General features: G+C 32.1%; 2 protein-coding genes across 3 annotated transcripts; one reads left to right on the forward strand and one right to left on the reverse strand.

Moving 5' to 3' along the window:
• Positions 1-2,085: 2,085 nt before the first annotated feature.
• LOC110630934 (pentatricopeptide repeat-containing protein At5g44230) lies at positions 2,086-5,528 on the reverse strand. 2 transcript variants are annotated; one of them, XM_043950055.1, is made up of 3 exons: positions 5,411-5,527; positions 2,819-5,300; positions 2,086-2,386 (listed from the first exon to the last, which is right to left on the reverse strand). In XM_043950055.1, exon 2 carries the CDS (start codon positions 5,127-5,129, stop codon positions 3,447-3,449), a length of 1,683 nt encoding a protein of 560 aa, XP_043805990.1. In that variant the 5' UTR covers positions 5,130-5,300; positions 5,411-5,527; the 3' UTR covers positions 2,086-2,386; positions 2,819-3,446. The 2 variants fall into 2 exon arrangements, with proteins under 2 accessions (XP_043805990.1, XP_021634275.1); XM_021778583.2 differs by having other exon boundaries at positions 2,819-5,528.
• Positions 5,529-11,892: 6,364 nt separating this feature from the next.
• On the forward strand, positions 11,893-13,559 carry LOC110631296. Its single transcript, XM_021779067.2, has one exon. The coding sequence runs from the start codon at positions 12,242-12,244 to the stop codon at positions 13,238-13,240; it is 999 nt and encodes a 332-aa protein (XP_021634759.1). The 5' UTR covers positions 11,893-12,241; the 3' UTR covers positions 13,241-13,559.
• Positions 13,560-13,892: the final 333 nt, after the last annotated feature.

Raw genomic sequence — 13,892 nt, forward strand, 5'->3', positions numbered from 1 at the left:
TAAATACATTTTTTAAGTAAGGTGCTAATTTATATTTGAGTGTGGAGATCCTGTGTGATGGAATGTAGGATATGCTTTGTGATTTCACTTTATTTATTTATTTATTTAATTTAATAAATTTATTTATTAAATCATTAAAATAGAAATTAGTATATAAATATATGTATATTATTTTTATTTATTTTTTTATTGCAGAATTGAAATTGTGTTTTAAAAATTATGTATTTTTTAAGACAATTTTTTTAAAAAAAAATTTAGAATGGTCCGTCTTCGAAAAAATTTCTAAGAAATATTTAACCGTACATCCAATTGCCAAACTCAAAGAAGGAAAATTACTATGGTAGAAAGAAACAAATGCTATCTATAAATGTATTTTAAAGAAAAAATTGGCAATGATGATTCAAGTCATTACTTATATGATAAAAATTATAGGTAATATTTATATTTATAATTTAAATTTGATCGCATTCTAAGTGTATAATTTAAATTTGACCACACTTTAAATGTATTGAGTACATCCGAAAGATCTCAAGTTCTATTTTCTTAATTTTTAATTTTTATTTAAAAAAAATAACTCAAATTCGATCATGCGGGCATTAGAGAGTTTTAACTTTTTTTTTTTTAAATTTATCGATATTTTTCCGATAAGTGACAAGTTGAAAATTAGAAGAATTTGCATGTAATCAAAATTTATGTATGTATTATATATACATACATGGACATGAAATTAAAATTTATCTTAAACAGATAAACCAAATCACTCGGACCTTCCCCTTCTTAATTAAAGCATAATTGTTTTGATACACATTTGAGATAATTTTGAAAATGTGCAAAGTTGACAACAGTTTTTTCATCACTCTGACCTTCCACTTCTTTGCTTAGTTTACCACTGCTCAACAATCAACAATGTTATGACAAAAAAAAAAAAAAAAAAAAAAAACAATCAACAATGAGATATGGCCATTTCTGCTTGTCATCTTCATCTTCCCAGGCCCTATATATAATATCAAAAGGACGGTCCATCCCATTTTGCTTGGCACTTACTTTTAATGGTTTTCTTTTTTATTAAAGAAATTATTGAATGCTCACTGTCTCATTTTATGGAGATATAATTAAAAAAATAAAAACTATCCACTAAACTCATATCACAATTAAAAAGTTATTATAAAAATTTAATTAAATTTATTAAATTTTATTTTTTTTTAATTATTTATCCTAATACTATTGGCTTGTGCACTATCACTGTCTTAGCACGATGAGATGATAACTCGAAATACCTAATAATTTACTTTTTAATTATCATTTCTTTTTTTTAATTAAGTATGATTTTAAGAATTTTGTCTATTTCTAAATAAGTGTCATTTTATGATTCTAATATTCCATTTAATATTTTCTTTCCTATCTACCTTTCAATAAGTAAAGTATTAATTTGGTTCATATTATTTATATAGGCATTCTAATTAAAGGGTAATATAATCTTTTTATTTATATTTTAGTTAAAATTCAGTATATTTACTTTTTTTTTTTTAATTTGTGTGGAAAAATCTCAAACGACTCTTAATAAAAAAACAGATCGAGTAATTTTCAGCTCTCGAAAACCAATGACAGGACAGCATATAAGAATAGGGTCAGATATAAATGCAATCAATTTTATCATTTTACAAAACTTTAGATCTTAATCAACAAAATTTAGAAAACTATTAGCAATAAATTATTTTTTTCACATTTTCAATAAATTACAATTTAATTAAAATGTTCAATAAATTAATATCAAATAGTACTAAGTGTAAATACGTATTAGATCAATAAGGATGGTAGCTCTTAGGTGCTTCCAAATCAAGACAACTACTAATCTACTCGTCAATGCGTTTTGGGGAATACTATATTGGTGCAAGCATAGCCTTTGCTTACATGAAAATAATTTCACTTCTCCAAAAATTGCACGAATTTAGTTGAATGTTGCCATTAGTAGGCTCAAAACCTTCTGTGGCAACTGACAAACTCCAATCATAAATTGATTTTAAAGAAGGTAAACTATTGAAGCTGTTGAGAACTATAGAATTTAATTTCAATTTCACTACTAGCTGCATAAAATTATCGGTAATATCTATTTAAGTATTTAGACTTTTGAGCACAGAATAAATATTCAAGATCCAACAGATAATGCCAAACATAGGGAAAGATTTTGACATGCATATGTCAGTTAGGAGGAACCTTTTTAAGCAGTTGCACGCACTGGCAGCTAGGAGCTGTTTCATCACAATCAAACTTCTGAATATTGCATTATTTTGACAGATTCCAGAACAACTGACGTGCCCTTGGCAGCTGCTGTGGCTTACTGCTCCAGAGATGGTAGTTACTAACGGAACATCACCTCCACTGGCACCTGCAGCAATGATGAAAGGTACAATGGCAATAAATACACATCCTCGTTAACCTAATTATGTGGTAAACAGAAACAAATTAAGGTTTATCTGATACCAAACATTTGAACCTCAAAATAAAAGTCACCATTGACATAAAACTGGTCCTTCCACAATTTCAACCTTACTTATGGTTCAATTTGGAAAAAAGCTGCGCGAAAATTTATACAAAGAGGAAAAGGTGAAACAGATGATATATTAAATTAAATCAGGATTATTTTCTAAAAAAAAGGGAAAGAGAAAAAGAAAAAAAAGCATAGGTGTGTGGAACTGTGCAGCAGGAAATTAGTCAAATTTTCAGCAGCCCAAACACAGAATCCCTTTCAGAATCATTTTTCATGTCAAAACCTTTCAACAGTTGGAACTACAGCAAAGATACAAGACATCATTCGTACCTCATATAGATGGTGGATGGTCATAAAGAAGGATGTCTTGAATCATATCTGATATCCTTGCAGAATTGCCATTGCAAAGTGCCAAATATCAAGCTGTAGAATATTCACAAACATAATTTGTATGCCTGTACTATATGCCAAAATAATGAGAAATGTCATTGTTAAACTGACACACTAGCACATACAGAAGGAGCACAGAAGCAAGTGCCCCACTGCCTTTTTTTTCCCCAAATTTGTTGCATGTATAGTCGCCCATATACAAACATATAAGTGCACTTATTTTTGCCCTCGCCAACAAATATTTATGCACCATTTATTTGTATGCCATGCCAAAGCTTGAAAACCAATGCCTCAAAATCTGCAAGAGATAAGTCATACCAGAACAAAATGTCTCCCACAAATGACCGAAGCTCTTACACGTGAAGTATCAAGCAGAAGATTTGTAGAAACAAGTGCAAAATTATTAGGGCAACAGAATTCTGACTGTTTGCATTGATGAAAGGAATCTTTAGCAGGAAAGTTTATGCAACAATACACAAGTGATCCCTCTGTAACAGACCATCCATGTGAAGAAAGGATTCTAACGGCCAATCTTCAATCCCAAAGAATATTTAAACCCCACATTCAGTCACCAGAAATTACCACAAGAGCATGTCCCATTACAGAAATGATGAAATCTCATGTTATCCCTAACAACAATGTCTCTCTTCGTGATTTGAGATGCACCACACATTACTAAGTGGCAATCTTCACAAATTCTTAAGTTCTTCATAATCCTTATAGAGCAACCAGGATTCATACTGATCAACCCAAATGCTAAAGCTAATTTCTCACTATGAGTAATCAGTATACGTCTCTTTTCTTCATCACTCACATCATAAGGAACAGAACTCAGTTTTGGTTGGTACCCTGTAGCCTCCAATCTATCCAGAAGATCCATTAGCACTTGCTTAATCTCACTAGACATTGGATGGGTCATATCCCCTGAAAAGAACTCATGAATCACTCCTTTCCTTGGTTCAATCCAGCTACATCCAGGATTTTTCTTCAGACCTTTCCTTCTCATAAGTTTCCTTGCCCATGAAACATCAAGCCACCTTCCAGCTGATGCATATATGTTAGAAAGCATGATGTAATTTCCAATGGCATTGGGTTCAAGCTCAAACAAATGGCTAGCTGCGATTGTAGCAATGTCAGGATTGCCATGGATGCGACAAGCTCCAAGCAGCGCTCCCCACACTCCTCCATGGGGCTCAATTGGCATTGTTTTAACAAGTTCTAGGGCCTCTTCTAAACGCCCAGCTCGTCCAAGCAGATCCACTATGCAAGTATAATGATCAGCTGATGGTTTAACACCATAACATTTCTCCATAGAATCAAATATGCTCATACCTTCATCGACCATACCTCTATGAACACACGCAGTTAGAACCCCAATAAAGGTAACCTTGTTTGGTTTTATCTCCGTCTTAACCATTTCGTTAAACAATTTAATTGCATCATCCGCACGACCATGCACGGAAAAACCCATAATCATTGAGCTATATGAAAACACGTTCCTATCATTCATTCCGGCAAAAACTTTATAAGCATCCTCGACATTTCCGCACTTTGAGTACATATCGATCAAAGCTGATCCCAGGACAACACTGTGACCAGCAGCAGACCCACGTTTCTCAACGATATCACGAATCCAATCAGCATATTTAGCTGCACCTAATTGAGCACAAGCCGAAATAACACCAATCAAAGTTACTTCATCAGTTCCAACACCAGCGTTCTGCATTCTCTCAAAAAACTCTATGGCCTCTCTCGGCCTAGCATTTTGTGCAAAACCTGTAACCATTGCTGTCCAAGCCATCATATCCTTCACGGGCAAGCCATCAAACAACTCCCTTGAAGTTTCCATATCGCCAATCTTTGCATAAGCAACAATTAACCCCGTCCAAGAAATCACATCCTTGTCAGGCATTTCATCAAACACTTTACGCCCGCACTCCAAAAACCCGCATTTTATATACATATCAATCAAAGTATTCCCGACGAACAAATCAGAGCAAAACCCACCAATCAAAATCGACTGTGCATGCATCTGCCTCCCCAAACTTACATCCAACAGTGCACTACACGCCTTAAGAATAGCTGAAAACGTAAATGACACAGGCCTAACACCTTCTGTTCTCATCAAACCATACAATTTAATAGATTCGCTTAAAGGTCCTTGGAGTGAATAACCCCGAATGACAGCAGAGTAAAGAAATGGATTAGGACACTTGACCTGATCAAATATGGAGCGAGGGTATGGGTCCATGGGAACATTGAGGTTGGTGAGCGTCCGTACGAGTTTGGTGACGACATAGCAACACTGGTCAAGGCCTGTACGTAAAATGTGATTGTGGACTTGTTTGATTTGAGCGAGGTTGGTGCAGGCATCAAGGGTGGAGACGAGTTGGGACTCTAGGAGACTCAGCTGTTGTTGAAGCTGAGAAAAAGGAACGAAAGTAGGCGTAAGTTTGTATTGAGAGAGCTGTTTGGGCAGATAGGAAATGGAATTAGTTGAGAAGAATTTGCGAGAGAGAGTGAACATTATACACTAGTTGTTAATAGTTACGCTGCCATTGATTGTCCACTGAGGTTTAAACTTTAGAGATGGAAATAATGGCGGCAACGGCAGCAATGGCGCTCTTCAGCTCTGCCCTGTCTGCAGCGGCAGGGGTGAGCAGTATTCGGTTCAAACCGAAAAAACCGACCGAATCGAACCGATTTAAAAATTTGGTTCGGTTTTTTACGGTTCGGTTCGGTTTTGATCAAGAAAAAACCGAAAAAACCGAACCGAACCGATTAGTAATAATAATATGTTTTTTCAATAATATATAGAAATTAAATCATATTAAAATTAAAATATTTTAATTAAATTTTAAAATATTAAAAATAAAGTGTAAAAAATAAAAAAATTATTAAAAATCGAAACCGATCAAACCGAACCGAACCGAACCGAATCAAACCGGTTCGGTTCGATTCGGTTTCTAACCAAAATCGGTTCGGTTCGGTTTTTATAAACACTCAAATTTCGGTTTTCGGTTTATTCGGTTCGGTTCGGTTTTGAACCGAACCGACCGAATGCTCACCCCAGCAGCGCCCGAGGTACTTGGGCTATAGTCTCTTGTATTTGGGCCCAGGTTCAGCAAGATAAAATAAATAAATAAATTTATTAACTAAGTTTTTTTTTTTTCAGGTTTTATTAAGAAAATTTGGGCATGTAAAAATAATTGTACCGAATAAAAGTTACTAAAATTTTATAAAATGAATATTTTCACTTATAAAATAGTATTTAAAAAAATTGTTGCATGTTGTCTGTCAAATACATTTCCAATAAAGCTCCCATTTACATTATCAATTTAAAGAATAAAAAATAATTTTTAATATAACGACGTGATATTTATGTTTTTAATTTAAATTTTAAAAATAATTTTTTTAATAAAATACTATAAATACATACAAAATTTAAAATCACTTAATTAAAATTTTTTATCTTATATCCCACATAAATCTCAGTATGATTATTGATTTGACATTTTTCAATTTTAATACTTACGTTTTTTTAAAATTAAACCAAATAATACAGTTTTTTGTTTTTTGCTTTCATAACACTAACTATTGCTAGGTATGTCAGGCGGGCGGGTTTTCACGGGTATCCAATCCGTCCAAACCCTATTAAGACGGATTTGGGTTTTTGCAAAAAGGATTTGGACGGATTCGGGTTTGAAAAATTTTACCCGTCTCGGATTCGGGTAGGGTTCGGAATTAGACTATCAATACCCGTTACCCGAACCCGATTAGTATATAACAAAACTAACCCTAACCCTAATCCTTAATTCCTTTTTTTTTTTTCATTTTCATTTCTCTCTCTCCGTCGGCGCCTCTCTCCCTGCTTCCCTTCCCATAATTCCCAATCGGCCTCTCTCCTCCACTTCACTGATAACTGCCGGCGCAGGCCGGTCAGCATCGGCGACATCTCTTTTCTCTCCCTAGTGACCATAAATCTTCTTCTCCCTCAGTCATCAATATCTCCTTTTCTCTCCAGTCGGTAACATCTCTCACTCTCCCCCATTTCACTCCCAATCGACACTGGCGATGTCTCATTTCTCTCACCACTCGACGATAAATCTTCTCTCTCCCGATATCTCCTTCTCTCTTTCCAGTGGTCACATCTCCCACTTCTCAATCGGAGACAACTCTTCCCTCTCCCCCACTTCACCGATGACTGCTGGAGATAACCCTTGCCTCTCCATAATCGGCGTCGGCGACATCTCCTTTGGCTGAAATTCTTTTCAGGTTTGCAATCAAATTTTTTAATAATCAAGATCTTTTATGTGCATATTATTAAAGAATTTTTAGTTGCTATTAAAGAATTTTAGAATTTATGAACTATTAATTTAATTATTTGGATATTTGCTATTTGATTATTGTTCTCCAATATTTCTACTGCTGGGTATTTCTTCAATATTTCTGCTGGGTATTTCTCCAATATTTCTACTGCTCGGTTGTGCATATCTTAGAGATAATTTTAGATTGAATAGATAATTGAGATTGATATTCAGGTTGTGCTTTTAATTCAGGGTTTGATATTTAGGTTATCAGATCTAAATTTTTAAATTTTTTTCATTGAATTGAATTTAAAAAAATCGGGTTTGGTCAAGTTCAGGTATTGTACGGATATTGTTAAACGGATTTGGAACAGGTACCGATAATAAAATTAAAATACTAAACCGATTTGGGACAGGTTCGGAAATTTTATATATAATCGGGTTCAGGTTTAGGTGTCTCAATTTCGCGGGTACCTTATCCGTTTACATCCCTAACTATTACAATAATAATAAAAATAAATAGATTGAAATTGATGGACCATTTAACAATAATTCAGCATTATCTGCCTCTTCATAATTGTTTATTAGGCATGTGAACTGAATTCATTTATAATTTAGAGATAACTCTCACAACATATATATATATATATATAATTGAGTTGGTGTCATATCTAATTCTATAAATAATGAATTTATTATTTAGAGTTTGATTATCATTAATAAAATTTTGTATAATAATAAAATAAAAATATATTTCCCTGATACTGATTTTTTCCCTGATAACAACGGTATTTCCCTGATACTGATTTTTTACAAGGTGAAAGAAGGATATAGACTTGCTATAGATGAAGCGGACCATCAGTTTTATTTGAATGATGATATGTGGGAACGAATTTGGAAGGTGAAGGTACCAGCAAAAGTCAATTTTTTTATATGGAGAGTACTTCGTGGGTGCTTACCTTGTAATTTTAATTTGAGGAAGCGTAAGGTTGAAGTACAGGATGCTTGCATTGTTTGTGGCTTATTCCAGGAAACCGAGTTACACCTGCTTCATGATTGTAATCACGCCCAAGCTGTGTGGGTGTCTTCCATAATAGGATGGGAACCCATACATGATCTTAAAATATAGTTTTCTAATCTTATTCTGACAGGTACACATACCCAGAAAGAAGAATTATTTATGTTGTCTTGGAGTCTATGGCACAGCAGGAATCAATTATTATGGCAGCAGAAGCATGAAGATTCTTTGGTGGTTCTTCATAGAGCCCGGTCAACTTTACAACAATGGCAGAATGCTCAACTAAAGCCGAAGGAGAATGTAGTGGCATTGGCGCGTAATAGACAATGGATAGCACCAGAAATTGGAAAGTTCAAATGCAATATTGACATAGCTATTTTGACAAACAGCAGGTTCGGGTTGGGTTTTATTCTGCGTAATCATCAGGGGTTATGTGAGGCTGGAAAGATTGAAGCTATTTATGGGAATGCTGACCCAACGATAGGAGAGGCGTTATGTTTCAGAGAAGCACTAAGTTGGTTGAAAACATTGCCATATCATCATGTTACTGTGGAGACGGATTGCCAGGTAGTAACGAAAGCCTTGATATCTCAAGATAATGAGGTTTTATCTTATTTTCAGAGTATTATCGTTGATTGTAAAGCTCTATTAGATGAGCTACCGAATGTGAGTTTTCGTTTTGTGTATAGATCAGCGAATCATGTTGCCCATTGTTGTGCAAGAGCGGCTGGTTCCATGTCTGGTCTTTCTTGGGGGGTATGCCCTCCTAATTTTCTGTATGAGGCTTTGATGATGGATTTTAATAATATGCGCTAATAGCGCGAAGCCAAACATTTTCAAAAAAAAAATTACTAGTAAATTATTATTTTTAGAAATATTTATTCTATTTTATTTTTACTTTAATATATTTTATTAATCATAAAATAACTAATAGACAAATAAAAATCACGGGATGACTATTGAGTTATTGACACTTAGAGTGTAGTCGAACTCTTGTAAGAGAGTAAATTCAAAATCTATGTGTGGAGTAGGAAAATAAGTTATGTCACGATCCTATGCGCTGAAAGGAAATTAAATGTACGCTCGTACATACGACTAATAATAAATGGCATTATAACAGAATGATAGTATGCATCATTAAAAAATAAAAAAAAATTAAAAAAAAATATAAACTATTGAAATTAAACTTACTCATTCATACTAAAATCTTATCTCTTTCTAAATTTCATATCGTCACATTTTATATATTATTTAAATTTATTTTTATTTCATGCTATAAAAAAATTTTTTATGAAACATAGCTTCATTTAGTGAAAATTTTTAAATTTGATAAGTAACTTAAAATTTAATATATTTAATGGGTCTCAATTATATTTAAAAAAAATATTTAATGGGTCTCAATTATATTTAAAAAAAAGACCAATAATAATAATAAAAAGCATAAAAGAGAATGATATTAACATTATTAAATTTTTAATAATTAATTAATAAATCTCAATTCAGCAGCGCCAAAATCATGAAGTATCAAATCGAAGTCATAATTGAAATCAAATGAAAACTTATAATAATTGAATCGAATAAAAGAAAAGAAAAGAAAGCTTATAATTGAGTAATTAGGCAATTCTAGATATTAAATTAGAAATTAATTAATGGAAGCCACATGGTATTATATGTTATATAAATAGAAATAATATTTTAAAAAAATGAGAATAATTAATAAAGATTATCTGTTTAGTGGATACAAAGCCAATTTATTCAGTTAGAAGGTCACTAAATAAATATTGACCCTTTACCTTATGGAAGCAAAATTGGCATATTTTTATTAGCCTTCCAACCTCAACAACTCCGATATGCCACGTCATTTTTGAACAACTTCCCAAACTCCTGCCAGGTCAAACGACTGCGTACCAACCCCACCATACTTCCCCAAATTTCTATCGAATCTAGCTCCGCTAGGCTCAATTCGGCTCCACTCGGCTTCACTTTAACTAAATAGAGTCAAATTACGGTAATTAGAATAAACAGTATTCAATTTAAATTAAAAAAATTAATTAAATAAAAATAATTTAAAATTTTAATTAAATTTTTTAATATTTTAATTTAATTTAATTTTTAATTTTAAAAAATTTTAATTATTTTAATTGAGTTCGATTTTAATTAAAAAATTAAAACAAATCGATTAATGATAATAATATATTATTTTTAATAATATAAAAAATTAGATCAGATTAAAATATTCTAATTAAATTTTAAAATATTAAAAATAAAATATAAAAAATAAAAATTTATTAAAAATTTAAATCAATCAAACTGAATTAAATTAAATTGAATCAAACTAACTCAGTTCGATTTGATTTTTAATTAAAATTAATTTAATTTTTATAAATAATTAAATTTTAATTTTTAATTTATTTAATTTAATTTAATTTTAAATCGAACCGACTTGATTTAATAGTAACTATAGAGTTTTGAACCAGATTGAAAATAAATTACTCAAATTATTGCACTCCATTTATATGTATATATATTAAAAATAAAGACTTGTAAATAAAATTCAACCCTTATCAAAATTATATTAATTTTAATAAAATTTTTTATTTTATATAAATTTTACATTATATATTTTTTTATTAATAACCTCTCACATTATACATTAAAAATGCCTACCAATTTAAAAATATATATATAAATGTTTTTTTTTTTTTTTTAAATAGGGGTGGGGAGTCAAACCTTTGACCTCACAAGACTACAAGGATGCACTTTCCACCAGACTAAATCTTTATCTTCTATATTTGAAATTAATTAAATTAAAAGAAATATACTGTTCATTAATAAAGACAAAGCAAGTTTCAGTTTTATGGATTTGAAATACAAGATTTAAGCAATTGAAATTAATTAATTTTAAATCACTTAGAAATGAAAAAGTAATTTATTTAAAAATGAATTTTCTTAGTTTTTATTATATAAAAAATTATAAATCATATTACGAAGATAAAAAGCAAAGTCATTTTTTTAAAAAAATTAAATTGGAGAATGAATTTTGATGAAGTTATAAGAAAAGTCTTCTCATTAATTAAGAACTTGATGATTAATTAAACTATTGAGTTTAGTGGAAAATATAAATATAGTCCAACTTTACTTCAGTTGATGATCCTAATAAGAATAAGCAATTACTAATCATGGCAAAGTGGTACTCCTTTTATAATTTTTATCTATTTTTTTATTATTATTTATTTTTTAAATTATAATAATATATAAATTAATTATTATAATTCTATTTAATCCATATTTGTTTCTGCTCGATTGGAATTTAATATTTTATCAGTTTTCCTTTTTTTTTTTTTTTTTTTTTGCAGCAATGATTATTAAAATTTTCTTGAAAGCTAAGAATACAATCACTTGCCATGTGAAGCCTAACCGATACGGCAGAGAGGCTTTGATTCATCCAACTCTAGCTTTTCTTTTGAGTTCATGTAATCATACGGATAAATATTTATAATTATTGATTTTTTAAAAAAAATTATTAAATAGTTATAATTTTGTAAATTAATTATTAAATTATTATTATTATTATTACAATAAGAAATAGTTTGGAATCGAAGCAATCCCTCCAAGAAAAAACAAAGAAGTATTCATTGAGAATAACAAGTGAGATAAATAAAAGAAGCCAAAGCCATTCAAGTCCAACCCATATGGAGAAAACAACACAACACATGATGAAGCCAAGTTTCCTAATGTTGGCCAACTATACTAAATTACAAAAATATTGAGATAGGGAGAACATAAAACTCAATGAAAACCAAAGAGACTCATTGTTAAAAACAATGCTCAAACAACTCCTTCTCTACTAGATTTTTTGTTAGCTTTTTAGTTGGCCTGTCTATTCATTCAACATAACCAAACCCTCTTTGATCCTCCAACCTACCGTAGAGCAGAAAAGAAGAAAACCCATTTAAAGAAAACTTGCAAATTAAAAGGAGAAGCAATTGCCTTGTTCACTAAGCTCATTCACAACCCAATCTCCCATCTCCCTTCTCAATGGAAGATAACCCAAGAATTCCCATGGAAACTGCTGCAAAGATCATCAGAAGATCAATCTACACTTTCCTTCAAAACTATCAATTCTTCACCTCAGTTGCAGCTCTTCTTGCCTTCCCTTTTTCTGTCTCAATTCTGCTCTCTCAAGCCTTAGTCCCCTCTTCAACATATCTCTTGCCAACGGTTTACAATCGCTTGCAGAATCTCTTCCTTGCTGCAGGATTCCCACTGTCATCAGAGTTCTTCACCATTCTTAATCTCAAGCTATCTCAAACAATCTCTTCATCAATCTTCACTCTTCCCTTCACCCTCACTTTCTTTCTTTTTGCAAAAGCATCTGTCATTCAAGCTCTTAATCGCCATAAACAATCTTCGCCACCTTCTTGTATTTCCATTTTTAATCCTCTCCTCTTCACCTATGTCTGCAACTCCATCTTGATCATCTCTGCGAATGCAACAGCCTTCTGTCTTTTATTCATTTCTTTCAACTTTCTTGAAGGATTTGGCTTCTCTTCGCGCAACAATCTTCTCCTCCTTTCAGCGGCTGGAATAGTTCTTTATTCTGTTCTTCTTGCCAATGCACTCATAATAAGCAATTTTTCTTTGGTTTTATCCGGCACAGAAAGATCCAGCGGATGCCTGGCGATTCTCAAGGCCTGTGTAATGATTCGTGGAAGGACTGCAACAGCACTGGCGCTTGCCCTGCCTGTCAATTTAGCACTGGCTGGGATTGAGGCTCTGTTTCAATACAGAATTGTGAGAGCTTCTCATAGAGGCCAGACACCTTCTTCTTTGATGGCTCTTGAAGGGATGTTAATCGCATACATGTATTCCATCATTCTTGTTCTTGATACAATTGCTACGTGCATCTTCTTCAAAACCTGTAAGCAAAGTTCTTGCGTGGATCAAGAAGGCAGGTACCCTTACAAGATTGAAATTGCAGGAGAAGATATTAATGCTGGTCATGTAAGCTTAAAGGTCTCGCACGAGCTTCCGTAAATTATACAGTGAGAGAGATATACAAGGACAGGATCAATTTTTTTTTTTTAGTCTTCTTTTTTTTTATAGAAAAGATTCATGGAAAGTAGCTTTTTTCAATAGCTTCAGGGAAAATCAGGCTACTTCTTGGAAAAATAAAGATCCACAGGTGAGATAAACTCATCACCCAGAAGCAACAAGGGAAAAACATACAGAATTTGTCCAATTTCCTTCTCTCCAAATATCCCAGTCAATTTTCTTTTATTTTCTTCCCCCCTCAACATGTTCATTTGTATATTGAAAGTGTTACATTGCGAATCAATGAAAGCTTTTTTTCCCCCCTAATGTAATAATAACTTTAGAAAGATGAAAGAGGCCATTAAACTACTAGCTTTAGAGTAAATCCCAATTTCGGGGTGAAGGGGTAAAAAAAATTTTAAATTTGACAAATTTCTTCCTTGTAAAATAATTTTCCAACAAAACCCAACAAGAGAAGAGATCAAAAGTGAAATTTGTAGATCGTGGTAAGAGAAAGAAAGAAAGAAAGATGAAAAAGAAGCAAAAATGGAAGAAAAATTTGGAGGCATACAGAAGAAGAGGGCAATCAAATGCTGACTGCAGGTGGAAACCAAGAATAGAAGTTATGTAATTTATAAGCAAGCAGATGAAGAAA

Source organism: Manihot esculenta, chromosome 14 (genome assembly GCF_001659605.2).
Source record: "Manihot esculenta cultivar AM560-2 chromosome 14, M.esculenta_v8, whole genome shotgun sequence".
NCBI classification, from domain to species: domain Eukaryota; kingdom Viridiplantae; phylum Streptophyta; class Magnoliopsida; order Malpighiales; family Euphorbiaceae; genus Manihot; species Manihot esculenta.